The 26,294-nt window shown below is 45.2% G+C and overlaps 1 protein-coding gene across 1 annotated transcript in view; it reads right to left on the bottom strand.

The window, feature by feature from the left end:
* MTMR8 (myotubularin related protein 8) overlaps positions 1-26,294 on the bottom strand; it is a 710,603-nt gene that overhangs the window by 545,517 nt on the left and 138,792 nt on the right. Inside the window, exon 3 of the mRNA XM_069612538.1 lies at positions 19,183-19,345. Coding sequence (XP_069468639.1) covers positions 19,183-19,345 — 163 coding nt within the window. The remainder of the gene's footprint in view (positions 1-19,182; positions 19,346-26,294) is intronic.

The following is a 26,294-nucleotide window of genomic DNA, read 5'->3' as shown; positions in this document are numbered from 1 at the left end:
AAGGGCGAAAACCGGGTAAACAAAGCAGCACAAGGAAATAAAAAAGGTCAATTATAAAAGGCATTTGAGGAGGCGAGAGTGAAACCCAGTACTTATGGCTGCGCTCTTTTCAGAGGCAAGCATCCAAACTACTTCATAACAAATGTCAAACTATGAAGCCTTTAGAAGCCAACATCAGCCTTCTCACAACCAGGCACATCGTATGTCACTGCGCTCAGCCAAAACCTTGCGCATGGGCAGTGCATTTTCTGTCTAGCGTCACACCATGTAGAGAGTGGGGAGGTGCCGTTAGTGTCTCTAGGCCTATCAAAGATTGGGAAAGAAAAATAATTTCCGAAGCGATCACTCACCAAGACAAATGGTATCGGGGGCCAAATGTGCATTGCATGTTGCCCAATATTACAAATGTTGATGTCAAGTACTGTAGAGCATATAGGAGAGGTGGGGAGAGTGGAGTATAGGTATATTTAACAACTTGGCACAAGATAAAATTCCGTACATATTATCCAAGTTCTCCATCATGGGTACTTTAACAAAATTCTCAATCACTGAATATCCCTGTCCCGGGCGAGAAGTCAGAACACATTTTATAGAGAGAAGAGTCACTGTGGAAAAATAGCAAACAAAGCATTTCATAACTAGGGATGACTTATGAAATTAAAAACCAATCTGGGCAGTTGTGACTTTATTCTCCCCAACTAAAAGTGCATGGGGAGTGAGGGTTAGTTTCATCATATATGTCAGAATTAAACAGTTCCTGTAGGCCAAAGAGTTCCCAACTCCACACCAATCACTCTAGTTGCAGTTTGTTTGCATCCTGCATAAAACTGCATAAACAGAAGGATACCCATAGTACTATCGACTTAAACCCCCTCACTCCCATGTCTCCTGGGAGGTATCAGATAATATTATCCCCATATATATGGTTGCCGTAAATAATATAGCCGGGAAAAGGTCGACGCAATATTATATGGGTGACCATATATATGGGGACAGAGGCTAAAAAAAAAAAAAGTTTGGGGGTGCCCCGCATGTTCCATGCAATAATGTCGCCACAAAAAACGGCAATTTTTCGGCAATATTTTTGCATGGTCAGATCTTTGTGGCGACATTATTACATGGAACCTCCTGGGAGAAGGGGGGGCTGCTTAGACTTAATAGAGAAAGAAAATATGATTGAGAACTTGGATTACATATATGTAACTTTTCCTTCTCCATCAAGGGACCTTCACTGATATTGATAAACAATAGAACAGGACAGCTGGGACACCAGAGGACTTTGGTCCCTCTCGTGTGTGAGAATTTAGACAGTAATGCTTGGGAATTGTATGTACTGATGTCCATTTGGCTGCTTTGCAGATATCAGTCATAGGGGTATTCCATAGGAGAGCAATTGTAGCTGCTTTCCTTCTTGTTGATTGGGCCTCTCGGCCTAGCTGGCAATGGTGCATTAGCCTTTGGTAGCTGTGAGGGGTCAGTAATGCGAGGCGGACAACTGATTGTTGAGTTACCAACATTTGCCATTTTATTAAAGAAATGATGTTCATAAATGCCTCACTACCCCTACTCTGCAGAGTACTTCCCTGTCTAACCAAAGCTAAGGGGAAACACTAACATAAGATAACTGGCCCTCATACTAAACAATGATACAAAGAAAATATATGGCAATGTAACATCACATGAACAACATTTACAGTCTGAGTAACCCAATATCCTGGGTGATTTACCTTCCCCAGGATTCAAATTCAGATCCGTTAGTGTTCAACCATCAGTTCTTGATCATTTATAGTCAATGGCAAAGTTTTACCAAAAAGTTCCTCTAGCAAGTTTCTTCTTCTTGGTGAAATATCCACTTTCCGACTTCCTCCAAATAGCACAAATGGTAATCCCAGAAAAAATGCTGCGTTTCCTCCTCAAGAAGACTTGCCACATTAAAAAAAAAAAAAAAAACAAGATGCAATATCCACCAACACCAGTGTTATACAGTTCTTGGTTAACAGTTTGTATTCTCTTGGTTACAGTTTTGAACTTCACAATGGTATATTTGTCAGGATGCCTTAGTAGTACTGCTGCTTCAACTTTCAACCACTTCTACTTAAATTGCTAGGAGAACTGTCACCTTTGTCTCGGTACTCCTCTTGGTTTGAACTACTACAACAATGCATCCACCGACAATCGGATATACCACCACAGATCCAGTATTTTGGACTACTACCACAGCTTCAGGGATTCGACAAGATATACTTCAAAGTACTTCAACAACTTCAAGTAGGCAAGGCACTTTTCCTCTGAATAACTCTTCAAAAGGGCATTCTCTTTGCTTCTCTTGTCCATCTGCCACAACAATAAAAACCTGGGTTCGACATGGTGACTCCCTTCTCTCCGGCTTCCACAGTCTCTGGCACTACAGGTTGTGTGAACTTCAAAATAGTCTTTACAAGCAGCCAGTCCCTGTTCCCCAACTTCTTCTGCACCTTTCTGCCAGTGATTAGTCCAATGAATTACCCAGAAGCCTTGTTGCCACTCTTAGCGTCAGGTAATACTTGCACACTTGTATCTTAGGCCAATACACTTTACTCAACTTCACAGTAGTTAGATTGCTTCTCAACTTTGGGAAATGTTGGTTTAAGTGTGAATATGGGTAGACTCTTGGCTTGGGCAATGCTTGTCTTCAATTGTCATACACTTTAAACTTCATAAAATGAACGGTATGCCGTGTTATAATAAAGAAAAGACTTCAGTTTTTCTTTGAAATTCAGAATTTGGGACACACAACCACTTCTTGATCTAGTTTTCAGTGTTTAAAGATTGGTATTTAATTGCATTCCTTTGTGAAAGCATAGGATAGAGTTCAGGTCTCTTCTGGGAATCGCAATTGGGCACACGCGACCATTCGCGATGTAGGTTTCACAGGTTAAATATTGTAACTCTTGTATTGTTAACATTAGGTATTCGATAACGGTGCAAGCAGCGTTCCCTCTGTTAAATTTCGGGACACCAAACAGCTCAATCAAGCAATAACAGTCTTAAAATAGCTGAACAATGGATTTCAGTCACTTTAGCTTCTGACGCGAGTAAAGAGTTTACCGTTATATACAAGATTGCAACATTCCCATTGTTCAATTGATTTTAGAAACAACAAACAACTTCTACTCGCTTAAAGTCTTATGTAAATTCACAGGGAGCTGGATACAGTTACCGGCAAGGCTCGCGCAATGTGTTCGAACGCTGTGCTTCAATCACCGGCTTCTTAGACACTTGCTCTGCTTTCCCCCAAATTTCTGCCACAACTTCTACTGCTTCTAGCTCACTGCGGTACTACACCCTTATTCTGAAAAGGTGTCTCCGGTCAGGACACACTGTTTGGGAGCTCCTTTCACTCTCAAGCCCCACAGCTGGATAATTACTTCTTGCCTCGGTCTCTTGCACTTCTGCTCCGCAATCACAGCTATCAGGCTAACATGTAAAAAGATTACCCTCGTGCACGTCTTCCGTTGCGCAGCCTCAGCACTTCAGAGTTTGGGGGAACAGGACTCTCTCCCAACAAGCAGGTGAAATCGGTCACCCCTTTCCGGCGGCCCTCTTGTTCTCACACTTCTGCTTGGTTTGCCAGCCTCATGCCTACATCCTTCTGCTACTACAGCTCACCTTCCAGTCACAATTCCAGTTCCCTCCACTCCTAATTGCATGCACCTGAGGGGGCCTTTTATGCCTCCCAGTTACCTTCAGGTGTGGATTTTTAGGCTCAACTGCCCGACTCCTGCAACTGCCTGCCTCTTCAGCCCTCTTCCTTGTCCCAGTACTTCTAGGATTACGGGCCTTGTAGTCCCTTTCAATAGTTAGCTTTTTTTAACCTCTGCAATATGGCAAACAGCCATCAGAAGTGTGGGACTATGGGGAAAGTACCACCCACAAGGTCAGGAAGCGTCTGCCTTTCCCTGGCCACATGAGGAGGGTCCCAGAGCAAGTTTCTTGGAGGAATCATCACTGATTCATCACAACAAAATACAAGATACTACCCCATCTTGCTATGTGCAACCCCCAGGATGCCCCTCCCCCCGGGTGGGGAGTATGGAATCCCAGGCTCGGTTAGCAAGAGGGAAAGGTGGGGGGGGGGGGGGGTTTCTAGGCAGGCGCATGTAGGGGGAATAGTAAAGCAAGAACGAAGGGAAAGAACTAGGATGCAGACACAGGGGGTTTAAAAATAATTTATTAAATGTGTATTTTCTTTACTTAACTGACTGTCCAATGTTCTCCCTCCTCCCCGCCCCCAATCATGGGGGACACGCAGAACTCTGGGACAGAGCAATAGACAGGAATCCCCTGCCATCAGATTCTGGGAAGGAACAAAAAGAAAAGGCAATTCGAAGTGACAGTTGGAAGAAGAGAAAAACTGACCAAGAGATACTGAGAAGGAAGGAAAAATAAAAGGCAAAAGAAAAGTAAGATTAGTGCTCCCTGGGAGGGGGGGGGGGAGGGAGGCAGGGAGGGAGGGAGGGGGGGTGGGGGGGGGGGGGGGGGGAGTCCACCTGCCCCGGGTCCAGACAAGGCGGCGGGCAATGAAGGAAGAAATGCTAACCCCGATGGCACCAGCGGCGTGCTCTGGGCAGATCCCTCCCCAGAGCCACATAGGGAGAGCGGCGCAGCTCAGGACATACCTGAAGACCCTGCCTTTATGTCTAATGCATCTGGGAGTGGGACGATTCATTACAGACTCCACCCAAGTGGGCAGGACTGGGCAGAGCCCAACACAGGACATACCCGCCTGGCCCAGCAAATGGCAGAGAAGGAAAATAGCACCAACACAGAGGAAATTGGAGCGGTTAGCCCTAGTAATAAGTACATGCACCACCAAGGAGGAAAGAACAGGGCTCTACAAGCCTAATCAAGTACAACCCCGCCACGGAGGAAACAAGGGTGCCGACAGCCAACAACACCCATGACGGGCCACTTCTAACCTGTGGCAGCCACCCACGGCAGAGCAGGAGTTGATCTGAAGTCCAGAAAGACAAGATGGAATATGCCAACAACGGTACTGTACTTTTGGGGACATGTTATTTACAATCCGACTAACAAGTGGGGAATTAGCATTCAAGGGCTGAATGCCAATGGTATTGTGATGGATACAATTCCATGTGTATTGGATACAAAGAAGTTGGTAGATGAAGGGTAGGGAGCCCAGGGAAAGCGTGAATAGGGACTTGCCCGAAGTTCATATGGAGTAGGGTTTGCTTCATAGAATGTCTCCTAACTTTATAAAAAGGTATAACAAATGAGGAGTGGGAAAATGAAATGGGGCAAACCTAGATTGGAAGGTTTACAATGTTTAATAGGTTTATGTGTTTTTGTAATATAAAAGCTGGAAAGGGTAAAACAAACTCCCTTCCATTGTACCGTGCCTTATTTGAGATCAGAAACCCAGGATTGTGGCCCATTTCCTGAAGCAACCTCATTTTTAATTGCAGGATTTTCAGTGCCTGATCCCACCAGCTGGTCTGGGAGAGTTGGGTGGGTTCCAGTGTGGCCCTTTGCTGGGCAGGGGTAATTTGCTACATATGGACATTTTAAAAGCAGGGTGACCCTTGTTAATTATGCTAGTGTTCACAAACAGGTGTCCAGTTACTCTGAATTCCTTTGTTTGATCAAAAACATACAAATAAAACATGCTCATCATATGCACAGATGGCCTTAATAAATCAAAGTCTCCAGGAAGCTTCAACTGTATATCATTTTGGAGTTTCACAAACAGCCTAAAATGCATCGACTGTTAATGTGACAACATGCAGAATGTCCAACGTAACAAGCAGATAGGTCATTGAAACGCACTGGGCGGGGGTTGGCCACCAGGGGGCGCGCGGATGCAGACCTTGTCCGCGTGAGCTCCCGTCGCACGGTCCCCTAAATCGGATTGAGCCCCCGTTTTTAGGGACCCCCCCCAGACTGGAATTGGACGCAGGGGTGTTGGAAGGGCCCCCCCGCAATACAGCGAAATCCCGACCAAAATCAGCCAAGAACTCCTGGAGAAAAAGCCCTGGGCGTTTCGCTCCGGAAACGAAACCAACAGTGCCCAGAACGAGCACCACGCCGCAGTGCCCAGAGTCCCCGGCAAACCTTGCGCGCTTCGACCCACGGTGTGGGAGCAGCGCCCAGACACCCGCGCACCCCACCCTCGCGGGAACGACTCACTGGTGGAATCCGTGATCACCAGCACAAAGCGGGCGAAGAACCTCCTTGCGACGCGGCTCCAGCGAACCCCGCCGAGACGCCAAGTAAGTGCGCACATTGGCACTCCCCGCCTGCTCTCGCACGACCCCACACTTACAATCCGCCCTCCCCGCCGAGGAGCGAACCAGCCCAGAGCGGTGGGTCGAGGCCCCCACACGAAGCAGCATAGACCCCGGAAACCCTGCTGCGCCCGACTACACTGGAGCTTCAACCACACAGGCCTACACAAGCAGGGCCCCGCTCTTCCAGGCCCACGGCACCTGCGGCCTCCCTGCACCACACGTGGTGGACAGAAGGTGCTCCCCGGTCCACCCGGACGACACCAGGCCTCACAGAGTGGACTCGACTTAACGCTCCTGTCCGGACCCCACCAGCGGAAGGCCCTCACCATACAGCCAAAGAATATAGCCACAAGGAAGGGGACCCACGGCCCGTTGGGACGAACCTAACATGGCAGGACCCGCAAGAAGAGGGTGATCCTAAAACATGAATGCTTTACAGATCTACTGAACGCCACAACTCTAGGGCACTACATGGGGGGCACTCTCTAGACCTAACTCTCCTTAAACACACTGGAAAACTGCCTTGTCACACACCACTGGGGGAAAGGCCCCCTGACCCATCATTGTCCTCTCGGGCATACCAGTGACTCCAAGAAAGACACAGGGGCGTGTGCCTCCTCAGCGGTATCCACAGTCTTACCGAACGAACTCATCTAAAAGCCCAGAACGGGTTCTCACAAGCGCATGAACCCCCGACAGAAACTCGCCATCTACGCCTACAACGCAAGCCCCGATCCTACCGGCAACCTGGAGATGGCGTCCCTGATAAACCCGGCCCCGGACGGGAACACACCGGCAACGAAAGGAGATATTGCAGGCCTGCTCGCTGAGATCAGGAACATGGGTGCCAGCATTGGTGGAAAAATTGACAAACTCACACAGCGGATAGACAACATTGAGGACAGGGTCGAAGGGATTGAAAATAACCAGGCATCAATTGACACCCTTGAGACCCAGTTGTCACTAAGGATAAGCGATCTAGAGAGGAAGGAACAAGAGTGCAAACTGAAGATGGACGATTTGGAGAATCGAGAAAGAAGAAATAACCTCCGATTTTTCGGCATCCCAGAAAAAGAGGGGGAGACTGAAGAGGACCTGAAAACGACCATACACGATATCATAAAGCTCCTCGTTACCGACGACAATATAGATGAACCCAAAACGGAGCGCATCCACAGGGCGGGGGGGCCACCTGGGGGACCCCGGTCCGTCCTGGCCCGTTACCATCATTACCGAGACAGATCGAGGGTGTTAGAAAAGGCAAAGAATGGAGACAGCATCACCCTGAGCGGGGCACACAACGATTTACCAGGATCTCTCCTCCTTAACCCTCGCAATGAGGAAAATGTGCAAATCGCTCACCACATGGCTTAAATCTCGAGACACACGATATAGATGGGGATACCCCTTCTCCCTCTCCTTCGAACATGAGGGATCGAGAATCAAATTGTCCTCGGAGAAAGAAATCTAGGCCTGCATCCTCGACCTGTTAGGCGAACAATCTCAGGAAGGAGAGACCGATCACGCACCCCGCGAAGATAGGGAATGGCGAATACAAGGCCCAAAGAGGAGGAAAGTTAAGGGCTCGAGAAAATACCGCAGAGGAAATGGCTCACCAGAGGGATTGAGTTGACTATATCCCATCGCTTTTCCACTCAGCTAATTTGCACGCCAAACGGAGAGCGAAGCACATCGCTAATATAGGGTGTTTCGACCCTACCCGTGCTCAGCTAACAAGTACACTTGGAGGGGGGGTTCCAGGGGGCTCTAAAGTTGATATTGTTGTACATACTGCAAGGGGACCGTGAAGTAACGGTTTTCACTGGTGGTTCGGTTATGAGCCAGTGCCGCCAACTCGGCTCAATCGAACGCCACCGAACACATGGGGGGAGGGGGAGGGAAGGATGGGAAAGGGGAATGGAAGCTGATTTCGTGTCAACAAGTTGGGTATATGGCGCACACAGGGAGATGGGCTTGTTGCCCCCCGGTTACCACGGGGAAACAATGGAAGGGTCAGCGCGTCTAGGTGACCTGAAATACCACCATCGTGATGATGGCTGAGGCATGCCCCAGGGGCAACATGAAGGTGGGCACATTGAATGTGAAAGGCCTGAACTCCCCCACAAAAAGGTCCCTCGTCTACAGAGAGTTCCGGAGGTCGGGATTTGATATCCTTCTCCTACAGGAGACGAAATACGTGAGAGGTGAAGAAAGATCAATCTTGGGGAAACGAACGGGGCTGGAGTTCTGGGGATCAGGCCCACTGCGCAAAGGTGGGGTGGGGATCTTGGTCAGAAAAGGAATAGATCTGGTGGTCACGAAGGTTTGGGCGAACGTAGAGGGCCGAGCGCTACTTATCACGGGTACCATAGGTAAACTAGCTATTACGGTGGCCACAATTTACTCCCCAAATGTGGGTCAGATCCGGTACCTCTCCAAAACAATACCCAAGATTATGCTGGAAGCGACCGGCCATGTAATATTAGGCGGGGACTTCAACATGTGGGCGGATCCCGACATGGATTGGCACCCTGGCAATCCCCAAACTAAGGCCAAACCCACTGGGGACTACACTCAATTTAATAAGATGATGGAATTGTATGGCTTGAGGGACGTGTGGCGTTGCAAGCACCCCACCGATAAGCGGTACACTTTCTTTTCAGCCCCACATAACACACACACCCGCATAGATTACCTTTTCTTTTCAAGGGACATATGTGATACAGCCTCTAGCTCAGATATCGTTACAATTTCATGGTCAGATCACGATATGGTGCGAGCCGAATTGTCATGGGGCTCCCTCTCAGTGGGGAGGGGTAGATGGCGTTGTAATGAATCGCTTTGGAGGGATGCAGTTTTTAAACAAGAAATGCAAACCGCAATTGAAGATTACTTTCAACTGAACGACAATGGCGAGGTCTCCAAGCAGGTGGTCTGGGAGGCGACCAAAGCCACATGGAGAGGGGTCTTAATAAGGGAGGGGGCCAGTAAAAAAAGGGAGAGAGCTTTGATCGAAAACAGGCTCCGCAAGGAAATTACCCAGCTAGAGACGGGAACCTTCAATAACGGGGTAGCGGACTCTGACCGGGTCTTAGAAGATAGCAAGAAAAGGGAGGAACTCCGTCTCCTAGAACATGAACTAATAGCCCGCAAACTTGTCCTCTTGAAGCAGAAGTTTTATGAGAAAGGGGACAGAGCTGACGCGCTATTGGCAGCTAGACTACGGGCCCAGCAAGCCGACAGAAGGGTACTCGATCTATCTGATGCTGACAACACCCCGGAAGGGCCCCAAACTACCATCCCTGAAAAATTTGCCAACTTTTTTGAAGCTTTGTATACCCCCGACCGAGAACCCGACACACTAAACATCCAAACATACTTAAACGACATCGACATGCCCGAGATTACAGTCACAGAGGCCGAATCCCTTGACAGCCCTATAACAAGTGTGGAGATCCATGAAGCAATAAAGAGACTCACATCAGGTAAATCCCCGGGGGAAGATGGCTTCTCGGCAGGATTTTACAAAACGTTTGCAACACAACTCACTCCCTTCCTCACCGATCTCTTTAATCAGATCCTTAAGACAGGGAAACCCCCCGATTCTTTCACGAGGGCGATCATTGTGGTTATCCCAAAGGAGGGGAGAGATCCCGCGAGAGGTGGCTCCTACCGCCCAATCTCCCTATTAAACTTAGACGCGAAAATTTACGCCAGGGTCCTAGCCGCTAGACTCGAATCGTTCCTCCCCCGTCTCATCCACGCAGACCAAGTAGGATTCATATTAGGCTGTCAAGGCGCTGACACCATGCGCAAAACCCTTCACTTGATACATACCTCCCATACCCTCCATACCAACCCTGCGCTGCTCTCTATTGACGCGGAAAAAGCGTTCGATAGGGTAGAGTGGGACTTCTTAATGAAGGTCCTTCAGAAGATAGGACTTGGCCCCAACTTGAGAAAGGGAATACAAGCAATTTATTCAGCTCCCTCGGCATCGGTCCATGTGAATGGAGAATATTCTAGGTGGTTCCGATTAACGCGTGGTACCAGGCAGGGATGCCCCCTCTCAGCGATTTTATTCGCCCTATCGCTAGAACCAGTGGCATGCAAAATCAGAAAAGACCTTGGTGTAGAGGGCATACGTCTGGGAGGCATAGAGTACAAATTAGCGCTATATGCGGACGACATACTACTACACGTAGTCAACCCAGAAACCTCCATCCCCCGAGCCATCCACCTACTTGAGGAATACGGCCACCTGTCGGGGTTCAAGATCAACCGCGCTAAGTCAGTCCTTTTCCCCTTACAAGGTGACCCACCCACGAACGTGGAAAGATATTCCTCCCTGGGGCTAACGATCGAACACCACACATTACAATACCTAGGGATTCGAATCACCAAAAATATTGCCTCTCTCTATGACGCAAACTTTCCCCAGCTCTTAATCAAACTCCGATCGGACCTCGCCAGATGGGGTAAACTCACGATATCGTGGTTGGGCAGGCTCAATGCGATAAAAATGACTTGCCTCCCGCGGTTCCTTTACCCATTCCAGATGCTCCCAATCGGGATCCCCCAACGGTACTTCATAGACATCAGGAGGGAAATTCTAAAATTTCTCTGGCAAGGAAAGAAGCCCCGTATAGCATATGCCACCCTCACACTGCCTAAAGATAAAGGAGGGGTAGGACTACCTGACCTGAGAAAATACCATGCAGCAGCCCAACTCCGTCTACTTGTCCCCCACCTGCGCAACTACGGGGAACCACAATGGGTAGCAATGGACAACCACTACCTTGCACCTGCAACACTTGGAGAGTGGATGTGGGCACCGCGGAAATGGGTATTGAGAAGAACGAGAAACCACCCACTATTTGTAGCCCTGTGGGACATCTGGAGGGAGGGATCGGATATGACTTGCATTACAACTTGGCCGTCCCCACTAAGCCATTTATGGTCACCAGGTATTAACAATCATATTCCCAACGTAGAAAGATTCCAGACCTGGTATGAGGCGGGACTTGAACGGGTGGGTCAACTTGTTCGTACCGACTCCTTCATCACCTTGCCAGCTCTAACAGAGACCTTAAACATAGGAACTCTATCCGCTTTTCACTACCTCCAAATTAAAGGAGTCCTGACGAGGGAGGTGTGGAAGGATAAACTGAGCAGAGAACTCACCCCATTTGAAAAAATGCTAGACTCCAAGACTGATAGGAAGGGACTGATCTCGATAATGTATAAGCTGTTGCTGGAGGGTGGTACTGGGTCGACACACACTCTCCGAACACGATGGGGAAATGACATGGGGATTGAAATTGTAGACGAATTATGGGACAAAATGTGCTCCATGGCCACACGCACCTCTATTTCAAGCCAATACAAATTACACTCCATCAAGCTCCTCCATCGCTGGCAATACGACCCACACAGATTATCAAAGATGTATCAAGCTTCATCCCCCCATTGTTGGCGCGAGTGTGGTCAAATAGCTGATTATTGGCATATGTGGTGGGACTGCCCTAGGATCCAGATTTTTTGGGATGAGGTCCTGGGCTGGATAAGACACACGGATGGGATTCAGAGAACCCTGACCCCGCAACTGGCGCTATTTAGTCTGGAGGCGGAGGATGGCGAATGGACGAAGGTCCAAGGAGTAGTCCCCCACTTATTACTTGCGGCGAGGGCACTGATAGCGACCAAATGGAAATCATTGTTGACCCCGAGTAAGAAAGAATGGATTAATGTCGCTTTAAATCTTTGCACGATGGAAAAGATAACGGCATCACTCCATGGTAGAGCGTCACAATGCGAACTGTTATGGTCCGACTTTCTAGGCGCACACACGTCCACTGCAGAACCAACCCATAGCGAAGACGGCTCTCTGCCCTGAGAAGGCCGGACCAGACCGTCCTCCTCCTCCTCTAGGGACGACCCCACCGCCACTTTACCACAGATTTTCCCCCATCCCACCAGACGCTACCATCCCAGGCCTGTAACCACACCCCCTTCATGGATGCCCCCACAGCAGAACTCAAATGACCTAGCCCTGACCCACAACATACACCTTGACCAACGATGCAAAAATCACCAAATGACCAGTCTTCCATTCCAGGGGGGAGGGGGGAGGGGGTATTGACATTACATTTGTTGGGGGAAAAGAGATGACGTATTTGTGTATATTGTTGGTTCCCCTATGTTCTTCTGTTAATGTATGCTCTATAGTTGCACTTTCCTATCACCAGGAAGAACCTGACCTGAACAGGTATTCGTTGTTATTTCAAATGATATTTTCAGTCTGTACTTCTCTGTTCATGTGCAATGTCTATTTTGAAAACTCAATAAAAACAAATCTAAAAAAAAAAAAAGAAACGCACTGGGCTAGAAAAAGGGGTGAAGATACTGAAGAAATTCACTCACTCACTTCCTTCCTCTCCTTTACCTGCACCCCCTCTTTATCACTCACTACATCCCTCTTCCCAGATCATTACCCTCTCCCAACATTCACTCTCTCTCATTCCAACTACTACCTTCTCTCCCATAGTATCGCCTACTCCCCCTCACCATCACAAACGGGTACCGCTTTCCCTCATACTCTGCTCCACTTCTGCCACCAACTATTCAGCACTCCACTACTCTGTTCATCCTGTGGCTGGTATCATACCTCCTGACCTCACTCCTGCAACCAACACTCTGCCTGTCATTCTTTCCATTTTATACTGCAGCGCTCTTGCATCCAACCTGCCCGCATCAACTGGATCCAGCACTCACATGAATTGGCAATCTATGCCTGTCTTTTCCCCTGGGACTAGGTTAACACTGCTGGAAACCTTTTTAAAAAAAATGAGCCCTTTTCCAGCATGGTTTTGTTGGCAGTCTTAGCTGGTTTCCCTGCTTTTTCTCTGGTGGTCTGGAAGTTTGTTTTTCTATTTGTGTGGTCAGTTCTTTGCTTTTACGAGGTGCTGGATGCAGTTAGGCTGTGGTGAAGTGTCAAATTGCGTATTCGTTACACTTGCAGCGTTTGTTTTCCACTGCTTAAGTTTTTTTTTTTTATTGGTCGCTCCCAGGTGCGACCTGGCACTTGGGGGTCTAGAAAAGAAGGTAAATAACACATGCCAACAAATGTGTGACAGAGGATGGCATGGAACATGAGGAGGCCTCAAAGACTGAGGCCCCCCCCACCTTCCCCTGTCCCTGACGCTGACACACACCAAGGTGGGGAGGGAGCATGTTGGCGGAGAAGAGAGACTTGGAAAACACATAGGTAAAGAAATGGTTTAGTTAATATTGAAATCTGGGATTAAAGTCAAATATGACTAAGGTTCTCACCACCTAACTATCTGCTCGCTTTACCCTTCTCCCTTTGATATACGACAGCCTGTCACTTTATGTACTCAACTCACCTGATTATGTACCAACGCTTTGATACCTCTAGGTTTGGGCAGTGCCAACAAATGTAATAAAGTCAGAAGGAAGGGTGTGTTGTAAGCACCACTTTCTGATCATGAAATAGTTTTTCTGGACAAATAGCTTGGATTTTATGGGCCCTTCTAGCCAAAGCTTACGATACCAGGAAGGTACTTTTAATTCAAGTGGAAGTCAGATTTGTGCAAAGGTTAGAATGGAGAGTCCATCCAACGTTCAATTCCCATTCCCATGATCAAGAGGGAATCCTGAGAGGGTACAATGTCTTCAAGCCGTTTAAGAACTCCAATCACTGCCATTGTGAAGAAAGAATCTTGAGGCACTATTGCTGTAAGCCGATAGGGTAGACACATGTACCTTTACAGAGGAAAGCTTTAAGCCTGACAAGTATAAAAGGGAAGGATAGGAGATCCTCGCTGCACAACAGTCTGGTGTGGGTGGAGAGGTGAATTAGGTCTGCATACCACCAATGACATGCCCAAACCACAATGATCAGAATCATCATGGTCTCTGCTTTCTAGATTATTATTGGCATCAGGGGAATTTGGAGTTGAGGAAGTCTTTCGGCCAGTCTATCAAAAGGGCATTGCCCTTTGATTCGGGATCTTGGAACCGGGGAGGCAACAACGTGGCATTTAGCATTTTCTTTAGTTGTAAAAAGATCGAGTGAAGGCACTCCAAATCGCCTGAAGATTTCCCTCATCACCTCGTCATTTCGAACCCACTTATGCTCTTCTCAAAATCAAAACAATCAGCTCAACATGTCTCCTTGTGCATTTTCTATTTTTGTAGTTGAATCACTACTATCGAGAAGGTCTTGCCAGAAGCCATTTCCAGATCTTTTGAGCCCACCTCAAGATGGTCTATACATTGTTCCTCATTTTGTTGCGTGAATGCTTTGTAGTCATTGTCCGTCTGAATGAGAACTTTATATGTCGTGATGCAACGCCCTCAATGTACAGTGAACTGCTCTCATCGTCAGCATATTTAGGTGCGGCCTGAGATTCAAATAATTAATCACGGCTACACTGCCACTACAACCGCGATTAACCTACTTATTTTAACCTACTATTTTATCTGGGTGAACGGTTTTTACATTGATTATAGATTGTTTTAAATCTTGGATTTATGGGTTTTGAAAAATTAATTTTATAGATATAATTTTGATGTAATAAACTTGCTATCTTGTTTTCTTTATTATTGTATTGAAGTTGAAATAAATCTACTTTTATTGTAAAGGTTCAATGTAAAAATGTAACCATATACAGTTTATAAAATTATATCTTCAACTTTGGCGCTAGCACCCTATACCTTCAAAGATCCTACCCAACCTCTATACAGATGCCATGCTGGATGGCACTGTGCAAAACTAATCAATAGTCCGATGCTTAATCATCCATGAATTACCCCTCCCACCACCCTGACTACCTTGCCAACTGCATTTCTCTCTACGCTCACCCTCAAACTGTATTTGTACTCTCCCGACAACCTTTACATCTCCCACACCTTTTACCACTTCCACTCCACCTATATACTTGTACCTCTCCACTAGAATGCCCTCCCACTGTTATTATAGCCTGCTCTTCTATGGACCTATTCAAAAACAGACTGAATCTTTACCTGCTAGCCAGAGAACGGGCACCTCACTGCAGCCCACCATATGATCGACCGACCCCAGCCCATGCCCAGGCCTTCATCACACCCATTGATATAATAATCAGGGCTCAAAAGTTTGCACTCAGCACTAGCCATTAGCTATTGATAATAGACTTTTGTTGAGCAAGAAATTGTGTGCTGTGTGGATATGGAGAATTGAGGTGGCTGGTGACTTTTATGCCCGACTGTAAGCTTGCAATTTGAAATGGTTATCCCTGTAATGTGTATCTGCTTATTCTGGATGTACAGCCTAAATGTAAACCCAAATTATGTCTGTAGTAGTCTGCATCCCTGCTCTGTGTGTCAATGTCACCTCTTCATTGCCTCGTCTTTCCGCTCAAACATCCCCCTCCTTTTTTTGTAAAGGCACCACTAATTTGTGATTGGTGTTATCTGCATTGCCACTAAGGTACATCAATTCAGCTAGAAGGGATATCCTTAATGTTCAATAAATACAACTACGGCGTTGTCTGGAAACCCTATTCAGCTTGACATAGAGGCATACATGCATCTCACAAGAGCATATGTGCTGGAACATGTAGGTCACTATAGCAAAGACTGAGGGACAGAAAAGGATAGAAAACTGGTATAAGAGCATATAGGAGCACAGAATCCCCCAGGAAACCCTGAACACTGTTACAACCACCCACATGAACAGCAAATGTACTTTATACGCAAAAAGAAAGGACCCGGCTTTGATCGCATTGTACTTTCCTGTAAATTTAAAGACACTGTCGGTCTTCCAATTGAAGTTAGCAGGTACCATGCGTAGCCATTTTTAGGGGTTAATTCAGAGATTTTTTTTTTTTTTATGAAATCCCGCCCGCCCGAGAAAGTGCACACCTCTGCTGGTAGTGTTTCTGAAAATCCACAAAATTCATAGTTCACAAGCGGAGGTGGCATTTCTGGAATACCGCTGGTGGGAACATTAAAAAAAAGATTTTATTTTAAGATTTTATCCCACCTAATTCCACCTCCAATGCGAAGCCGGAAATGGATTACACACAGTACTGGTTAATACCAAATTTGATCAAACCCTGAATTGGGCACAGGTCAAAACCTGCGAAATTTGCCAAATACGACTGATTTTACCATTACCACCCAACTCTGAATTGAATTACCCCTTTCGAATGTAGACTATGGTACACATTGAAGGAGCAGGCCATCGAATAACTTGAAAAAGAAAACAAACAAAAACATGTTATAAACCTTACACAGGCTTTGATGGTGAAGTACAAGCACTACAAATGTGTGCCGACACATTTGGAAATCAACACACAGAAGGAAGATCCATCAATAATACAACCTAAAGCGGCACTAAAAACTGCGTTTGTCACAACTGTTGAGCCTATGCACCCATCCAGCAGGTTATACGCTGCAGCTGGAGTTTTCCTCATGCTCTTAAAATATAATAAATTCTTCTTTCCTGGTACACACATTCAGCTCTGTCCTGATCAGTAATCCAGTTTTCCGGTCACGGATAAATGTCACACCAGAGGCTTCAATGGCCCTCGTTTTCTCCTAATCTGCAACATGTCTAGAAATGTTTCATGACTGTATTATGTTTTTAATTATACGACCAGGCCGCAACCATTAAAACGAAACTAGACCTACAGAAACATTTTTTAAATATCTGCTACACAGGAACAATTGCAACACAATGGATCACAAGCAAAATAGCATTCAAACGATGAGCTAGATTGTAGATATTTTACAAAGATACGCCATAAAAACAACCTGTTCCATGGAGGAAATTGACAATGCCCCACAGCAAATCTGAACCTGCACAAGAATGTATCAAACCACTCAGAATTACCCACTACTCTGGAGAAACACCTTCATATGACCTAACTGATACTAGAGATTATCTGCTGTGGTATCAGGGCGAGGCCTGAGGAAACTTCAAAATTGGCCATTTGCATATTTAATGCTTAAACAGGATCTACGAAGGGCCAGTGGTTATACGAGTTTTCAGCTGAACTTTTGGCCTCACTTAAGAGGAACAAATAATCTCCAGTATGGCCCATCAATTAGTGGCATTATCTCGGAAACATCCTAGCAGGTGGTTACAGTAGCCATATTGCTCCTTTAGGCCAGAAGCAGATATTGCCCTACCTAAGCGCTCAAGAAGTATTTTAACGAGAGTCCCCAACGTCTCCACTTTCACATCAGCCTCCTTGGCGGTTTCTGATCAGACAAACGCACAGGGATCCGCAGTCATTCCCCCTTGTGCTCACCAGAGACTGATGCAGCAGAAAGTTATATAAATCACTGCATACAAATTTGGGCCAGGAAGGCTATAGTGCAGGAACCTCTACTGGAAACGAGAAACGCTGAGGTCATAGCAAATGGAGTCTGCACATCAAATATTCGGGCTAACAAAGGTGCTTTAAAGATCAGTACCCACGGTGCGTTTATAGAACAGAAACCCCGCACTTAGACCACAGAAAGAACTCACCACCAAGTAGGATACCGAAGGCTGTTGCTGAACCATAAAGGTACCTAAAATACTGAGTTCTTGATGGCACCAATCTATGCTAGTAAAGGAGAAGGCAATAATGACACTGAACAGGATCCACCTCATATGCTGCACCCAGTTCTAGATCAGCCAGCAATCCGTTCACAAAAAGAACCTAGTTAACAGAGGATGGAAAAGCCAGAAGTAGTGGTAATGAGGTATGTTACCGCTTACATTCATTGTTCAAAATGTTCAAACAAAATAATAGTCTTTGGAGTGAAGGCTTGTTACGGAAATGATACACAATGGTTGGTGTTTGGGGATTGGGTTATTTGAAGGGATGAATATTATATTTTGGAATGATCATGGGCACAAATGAGGTAAAACTAGGAATACAGTGCACAAGCCACTTAATCCACAAATCTGCGGCATTAATCACCTACAGAGGTAAGGCAGCAAAAAGGGGCTCAATCCACAACTAACGGAATACAACCTGATGTTTTATTTTATTTATGTGCACTTGGTTATTATCAAACCTTAAACATTTATAAACATACATGTTATTCTTTGCAGCCCTTCATTACAATAACATACACATAGATATAGTTTTGTTAATCAAAATACAATTCATCTACATTTAAATTAAGATATCTAACAATATTAAATGCAATATCGAAGCAAAGCAAGAAATCAACTAAACCTGTCTGCCAGTTATTAAATGTGACCACAAAATATTGGTTTCCAAGAAAGATAGATTATATTCAAAGTGACGAAAATAGTGCAATCTTCTATGATGCAAAACTGGACAAACAATACATATACGTCTCAATGTGTCAATTTCTTCAAACGAGTTACGAAATCTGCTGCTAGGGTTTTCTCTCAATATTCCTGGTCTAGCTCCCCTAACTTGATGGGTGGGAAATTAATGTAATCGAAAATGCATAAATGACCTAGCAAAGTGTCTAGTCAGTATTTTTTAACATAAGTGAGACTAAACAGTTTAGGGAAATCCTTAACATTAATGATTTTTCTCCAAATGTAGGATAGTGGGATTTCAATCCGATCTATATACCTTTTTATTCAAATCATAATAAAGCCATATCATAGCACCATGGTTTCAGTAAGTCTTTCACAAGGTAAGACCATGTTGAGTGAGGAAAGGAACATGCACTTTTGGCCTCAACTATTTCGCTCTGCACAGATGGATGATTCAGTTCACAAGCCAGCAATTTTCCAACAGTAGATAGGGCAGACAAGATAAAAAATTGTGCGCTGTGAATACTTGCGCAATTTAAAAGGTCACCTTTAATCACAAAAGCAAATCCAGGTTCCCAGACCACAATCCCTTATTACCTGGTTGTGATAGCTTAAGCAAGGAGGTGTAAACTTCATGGCAATCTCGTTCCCGCACAATGACAAAGTGCAAAACCCGGAAGTTCTTGCAGTGAATCAGTAAGGGGCATCCAGTGGTTGACAGTGGCAGCTTTTCAACTGTGGCAATGTGGTGATGTATTATCTGCAAAACAGGAAGCGATGTGTGAATGCAAACAAAACCACTTCAAGTAACAATTTTCTATAGCCTATTTTGTTACTTACAACATTCTAACATCTCAGCCTCAAGTAAACAGACAGCTAAAATTACTTGTGTACCAAACTTCAGCTTCCAGTAAGTATTCGGCCAAATTCCTGCTGAAAAATAGCTATTCGGCTTGGTGCGAATAATTTCTTGCTACTCAGCTCCAGCCAAATACTTTGTCTTCTCATTTTAATGCAATGTACCAACTCAGAGGCATATATGGAGTGCAGATTGCAAAAGGGAAATAAACCATGTCTGAAAGCATGCCTGATTAAATCGAAGACTACGGTGCATATATTTGAGTATTTAAGAGAAGTCATAGGATGAATGAGATGTGAGCATGGGAAATGCCTATAGAGAAACTTTAATTCATTAAAGTTAAGGAAGACCAATATGACTTAAGTAGTTGTTCTGTCAGGCAGTCACATGACCCTTTCTAAGAAGCTTCTGAGGAACTTCATGGTTGGAAATCTCTCCTGTTCCCCTGTGGACTTCAGGTTGACTATGGAGAGATGGGAATGAATGAGGCATCTGTTCAGAACTTAGTCAAAGAGATGTTGGTGAAATTGGTAGGAGAGGTGGATGTTTGAAAATCAAAAGAATACCCAACAGAGGGGCTGCCTCCTATGCCAATGAGGGTTGTGTTGGGTATGAATCAGTTACATGCCAGGCAGCACAACCCATATTAGCCTCTTAGGAGAACTTGCTTACTGGGAAATCTCAAATATCATTATAGGCACTGTGTCCCAACAGGACATGTGTGAGTGGACCAAGTTCTAGATATTTGTTTCGAAACTGCTGTTGATGTAGGGATGAAAAGTGAGAAACATTGAAAAAGCCACAGAGCATTGCATCTTCAATTATGGTGTGAAGGAGGTGATGCAAGTGTGAGCTGATTGGGATTAGGTGAAATTGAGTGACTGCCTAATAGGCAAGAGCTTTCTTGGAGCTTTTAGGGTTTGGGAAAGTTCAGTCTCACATCAGACCTTACTACGAACTGTGAAAAACCTAAGGGTCTTTCCCTGTCATACAGTCGCAGTACCAGCGGACGTCTGTATGACAGCTGTCAGTAGTTACATCAGAAGTTTAAACTTGTGCAATTGAAATCAAATGTCTGGAAACAAGTGACCCGTTATTAAGAGGAACCTAGGTTATAACTATTTAATTTCCATGGTTTAGAAGCTGGAATACGAATTCTAGCTGCTTGTTTGAAAATTTCCAAGTTTTGTTTTAAACCAAGAAACATTTAATAAAATCACATTGAATTTCAGCTGAACTCAAAGCCATCCAACCAGTTCACCAGCTTACCCCCAACAAAAGGCATCTACCTTCTGCTTCCTACCAAGGCCAGGAAATCACACCTTTGTGAGAATTAGATCAGCGGAGGAGTCTCTGGCTAAAAGGATATGCAGATTGTGAAGTGTCAAAAATGGCCTCTCCCAGAAGGAAGGGGGCGGATTGCTTCAGACCTGCCAGGTGGAAAATGAGGCAAGGACGGACAACTTTTGTTGATTCACACTGGACAGAAAGTATATTTCTAAAAAGACGGATAATGGACTGTGGACAATTGTAAAAAATATGTAAACCCCGGACTTCTGAACCTAAATCTTTGCTGTACATTTTAAGAGGAGCCAGAACTCTGTGCCATGTTCTGGCACGCAACTGGAGAAATTGTTGTTTTATAGCAAATGTATTTATGTCAGAAGCATGAAACTTCACACGCTTATGCCCATATACAATGCGCACGTGTACACATTTTGGACAAACTAGATAGTGTCGCTGACAAAAAGTGTGAAATTCTCTCAAATCCAGACCCAAGATCCTACCGCGACGTGGGTTGGAAGAGCATCTGCTCCACAAAATATGCGATCTAGATATGTTATTGTTATAAAGTTTGTAAAATTGTAAATATGTATTATGCTAAAAGTAGATTTCATGTTCAAAAGCCAAGGGGAGGATTCTCTGACTCATAAAACCACATTATCATGGTGACACCCTGTTTTCTCCTCCAATCAAGGGAGCGAGCAGACTCTAGCCAATAGCCTACCTATGGGGTGCGCTTAGGATAATTCAGCACACACACCCCTTTATCAAATGCATAAATAGAGACAGCTGAGGACTTAGGACACAAATCCACCCACCTTCCCGATCTTGGCGAAGCACCCTGAAGGAGAACTATCCATATTGCAGACTCCAGAAAGGCTCATTGCATAGCTGAACCACTTTCAGCTGGGCCTTAACTTCCAGAACCCATCCCACAAACTTAAAGGGGAAACAAAAGAAAGCAGAAAGGCCCATTTCCATAGCGAAACCATTCTCAGCTAGGCCTTGAAAATTCCAGAAACCAGAATTTACCCCAGACATCTAAGGGGAACCAAAGAACAGCCTGGCTGTGCTGTACTGCTTTCCTGCTAAGAATTATTGCCAAAATCCAAAGACCCAACCCAGTAGAGCCGTGCTGTGACCATATAGCTGTGAATCAGAAGCATTGCCGACCAGTCCAGTCCTGTGTGCCCAGCAGCCTGTCCCAGTCCGGTGTTCCCAGCAGAATTTCTGACCAGAATCCCTGATCTTGATGGACCAGAATTCCTGACGGTTCTGTTCAAACTTATATAGTGAGTATCCTTAGTATAGGACTGTCACTAGCCTATGTACTGTCCATAGTCATCCCTATCCAAATCCATCCGATCTATATCCAGAACTGCATTGACAGAATTATTTCTGAACTGCCTGAACTCTCCATCTCATCCCTATTATTTCTTCTGTACTAGTAGTGTTAGTACATCTTAAGAAGGCAAGCGTCTCGGCAGGCAAAAACCTGATCCAGAGGCGTCCTGGTCTGGTGGCTGTGCTGCTGTGTAGTATTCGCGTCTTCATAGTCCATCCCTAGTGTAAAGAAATCCTGTTTGTCTTTTTAAAAGCGCATCCTTGTTTTACAATTTGCCTCTATCTGAAAAAAACGACCTCCACGAAAACGTCCACAACTTCTTCACATTTTATGCTAGAAACAAAATGTCTGCCTGTAGCTAACATCCACAGCTTTCCATAGAACCAAAAACCGCATCTCAAATCCATAGTTCTCCCGCGATCGCAACTACCGCGCGCAGAAAGGTTTGCCGCGAATTTTTGTTTTGGCAAAATCTATCACGTGCAAAATAGCTTTTCATTGCACCCGACCTCAAAATTAAGTTTTCGCATTGCATATTGGTGTCAAATCATTGCTAGTGTTTGTCTGCAACCAGCTAAAGAAGCTCCCATTAGAATTTAAACAATTTCAGTGATTTAAGCCAGATTTAGTGTTTTACCCAATCCATTCAAAGACAACTTTAAACCATTTTCACAGTTTTGCCAATCATTCCCGTTTCTCTCTTGTGTTGCTGGGGAGAAATTGGCATTGACATTTGTTTGAATTCTGCATTCCTGAAACCTGTTCTCTTTCTATTTCTTCATATTGCATATTGGGGGGGGATTGAGGGGTATGCAGGGGGAAATAGTAACCACACTGCTATTTGATTTGAATATACACCCAAAAGTATTATTTCTGTGCTGCATTGTTTTTGCTCATCATTACTCCTTATGATTAAAGAGATTGCCTAGTGTGACATCACCCCATTGGCGATTATTGTATACCCATTAAAAATAGTGTGATTATATTGTGAAATATATAAATAAATATTTTAGCTTTGCAAACCAGCCGGATTCCTGGTTCAGTGTGACCGGGGCGACAGGGGTGGAGGGGGGACGGTTCAAAGAGAGGGGCGCGATATAGGTGGTACATCGTTCAGAATAAAAGAACTTAGACAAATAATTAAATAAGGATTTCAGTTGTGCATTACACGCTAAGGCATTGACTTAGGTGAAGTGAAGGATTGAAATCACTTACACTTCTCACAAACATTCACCATCAGAGGAAAATATGAGAATATAAAACCCCAGGGCAGCAAACCCTTTTTTCCAACTACAACACTGACTTATCCTCCCGTTCCTCTAATCTTATAAACTACGGTGAGATCCAATCTTTTCCTTCCCTGTTAATCTCATTTACTGAGGGTACCGTTGTGAAAGAACCAGAACCACCAACCTCTTATTGTAATAAGAAGATTGGACACATCTTACCCTAACCCTCTTGAACATTACCCTGACATTGAGAAGGGGAAGAGAAAGCCAACAAGGACACCCCTATACCGGAGACATGGTATCCCCCTTCCTTTATAGTGACCTACCCCAACCCCCACTCCTCCGCAGCCATCATAGGATATATTCAGGCACACTCCTTTCCCCCCCAAATACCACTTAAGTACTGTGACAAAGAAGAGGAAATAGGAGTACAAACTTCCTATGAGAAAAACCACTATAGTACTGGGACGAAGAAAATCAAGGCACATCAACATCCTCATTGGCCATGTCCCACTAACAAGGCCAGGCAGGGTCAGGCAATTGACATCAACCATGCCCACCTGCAGCCTATCAAGTACTCCAGTGAATATAAAAAGGACAAACTCAGCAGTTGAACAAGCTGGATGGCGTGAAGGAGGGGTAGCCGAGCCGAAACTGCCCAGAACAAGGCAATGGAGAGCGGAACGCCAAGACGTTGCAAGGCGGAGTAGAAGGGAGCCGTAGAGCGTGCTACTCCCTTAGCTCGTTTTGCCAAAGAGGTGCTTTTTCCCCTGGGTAAAGCAGGAAGCGCAGGAGGGTCTGAGGGGCAGGTGGCGAGACCCTGACCTCAGATGGCAAAGTCGACAACAGGAAGAAAGAAGAATCAGTGAGAACCATGACCAGAGAGTTTCTGAATAAGAAAAAAAAAACTCAGTGGCAAGTGAAAAAGGCTATATACATTGTATCGTATTGATTGTAAGTGAAAGAACACTCGTTACCGAAAGCCTCCGGGATACTATTAACAAACTAACAATGCTTAAGAGATTGGTGAAAGATATAAAGTAACAGAGTGATCCCGTATATCGTCATACGCATTCGAAAGTCTCTGTGAAGGAAAGGAAGAACTACGACAGCAAGGGGGCTGTGAGCAACTGAAATGCAAGCAAAATAGAATTAATTTGAAAAGCTCCACGACATCAGTGGAGCTGTGCGAAAACCATAGTGGGAGCAAAATTACCAAAACTGATCAAAAGAAATTGCAACTAAAGGAGTGTTGAAAAGCATTGGGGTGGCACCTAGGCAGGAGGCTGGTCCAGGGGGTCCGCAGAGACCCCACAAGGACAGAAAAAGCTTGAGTAAAGTGGTTGAGCACCCTTCAACTGTTCCACGACCAGGGGAGCCCTAGCTCTGGAAAGGAGCTGCCGGATATACTGAAGTTGAAAGTGAAAAGGACTTTGTTTAGAGTGGGGAAGGGAGTCGCGCAAGAAACCCAAGTGAAGTGTGACATTTTTCCAATTAAACGTTCGGAGTTGACCTTTTAGGTTTGAAAAGGAAGCAATATTGAAACAGTGGAACATTAGTAAGTTGGAGAACAACTGATAGGGTCGAACTTGGGGCGAGGGAAGCCTGAGAGACCCGTTGAAGAGGTGAACCCTGACAAGGAAAAGGTACTGTGAACTTTTGTCAAGTGAATCCGGAGAACCTGCAGAACTTTCTAGACCAGAGTGCCTTGAACTTGGGGAAGGGAGTTGCAGAAGAGCTCTGTTACATTACCGTTATAAGTTGGCACAATCCCATACACCCTGTTACTCTGTAGAAGTGAGAGAAACACACACACAGTATTTTTTTTTTGACCGAGACTTCAACTTCCTTTATTTTTCTTTTCATTAGTGAACATTTCCCCCTTGGAGTTAGGGAACATTAGGTATTCTCCCATCCTGACCATTGAAAATAAAGGTTTTTAAAATCTACTCATCTGTCTGTGTCACCTCTTGATACTATGTCGGTCTCACAGTGTGATTACCCCAGCCTCAATCCTATATGCTTCTTGGGGGGGGGGGGGGGGGGGGGGAGTCCTCTCCCATGTTTAGTGTATGTAGTAATAGGGAGACGATGTCCACTTGCCTCACATGCACACTCACTTTATGTCCTGCATGAGCCAACAAACCATTTTGAAATGCCATTTCCACATACATTGCCATACAACTCACAAGAGATTGCAACGTGTGGCATTCTCAATGGCAGTTTTAATTTGTACTATGCATTTTCTTCATTGCAAACTAGCACTTTGTAGCTGTTAAGCCTCCCCCTTTGGGTAGCACTAGGGTAGCACTAGTTTTACATTTGCAACATCCGTCAGTACATATACATAATTAAACATTAAAAAACGCCACTTCTTGAACTATTCAGTATTCTGTCGACTAATACGATATTCGGTACACCCCTAGTTTACGCAGTGCCCAAAATATTGCAATCGTGCTGGGTTTGGTGAATTTAGAATTCTGCCAATGTTGAAAGCACTTCACTTTTGTGACACCTCCACCTTCTGCTAAAGCTTAGCATTGTGGCTACAGCAAAGCATGCGTTTCTGCAATTCAGGTTCACCCACAGAGTTCTAGCAGAGATGTGGAGAAAGCTTCAAAGATGGTCATATGAACACGTTTTTTTTGATAGCACCATCTTTCTGGGTATCTGCATCCCTTGATGGTAAACGTGCTGCCCTAGAAGATCTCAGGGATAGATTGAGAGTTCCAGGTGTTGAGATGCTACATTTGTTATCATGGACTCCTAGGCCAGGGTACCTCCATGAGTAATTCAGCAACATAGGCTGTCTGGAATAGTTGGGCTCTGCAGAGGGGTCGCCAGCAATGCTTTTTAGAGAACGCACCAAAACTAATCAAGAATCCCAGGTTATCCAATGTTATTCCAACCCCAGCCCAGGGTCATTCTTCTGGGACATGGTTTTCAGGATCATCAGGCTCTGGTTGATTCTCTTGGGTCTCTGGCTCCTACC

This window comes from Ambystoma mexicanum, chromosome 5p, assembly GCF_040938575.1.
Source record: "Ambystoma mexicanum isolate Mex_15411 chromosome 5p, UKY_AmexF1_1, whole genome shotgun sequence".
Classification (NCBI taxonomy): Eukaryota; Metazoa; Chordata; class Amphibia; order Caudata; family Ambystomatidae; genus Ambystoma; species Ambystoma mexicanum.
Note: the sequence above shows the minus strand (reverse complement) of the source record. Positions and strands in the feature narration are given on the sequence as shown.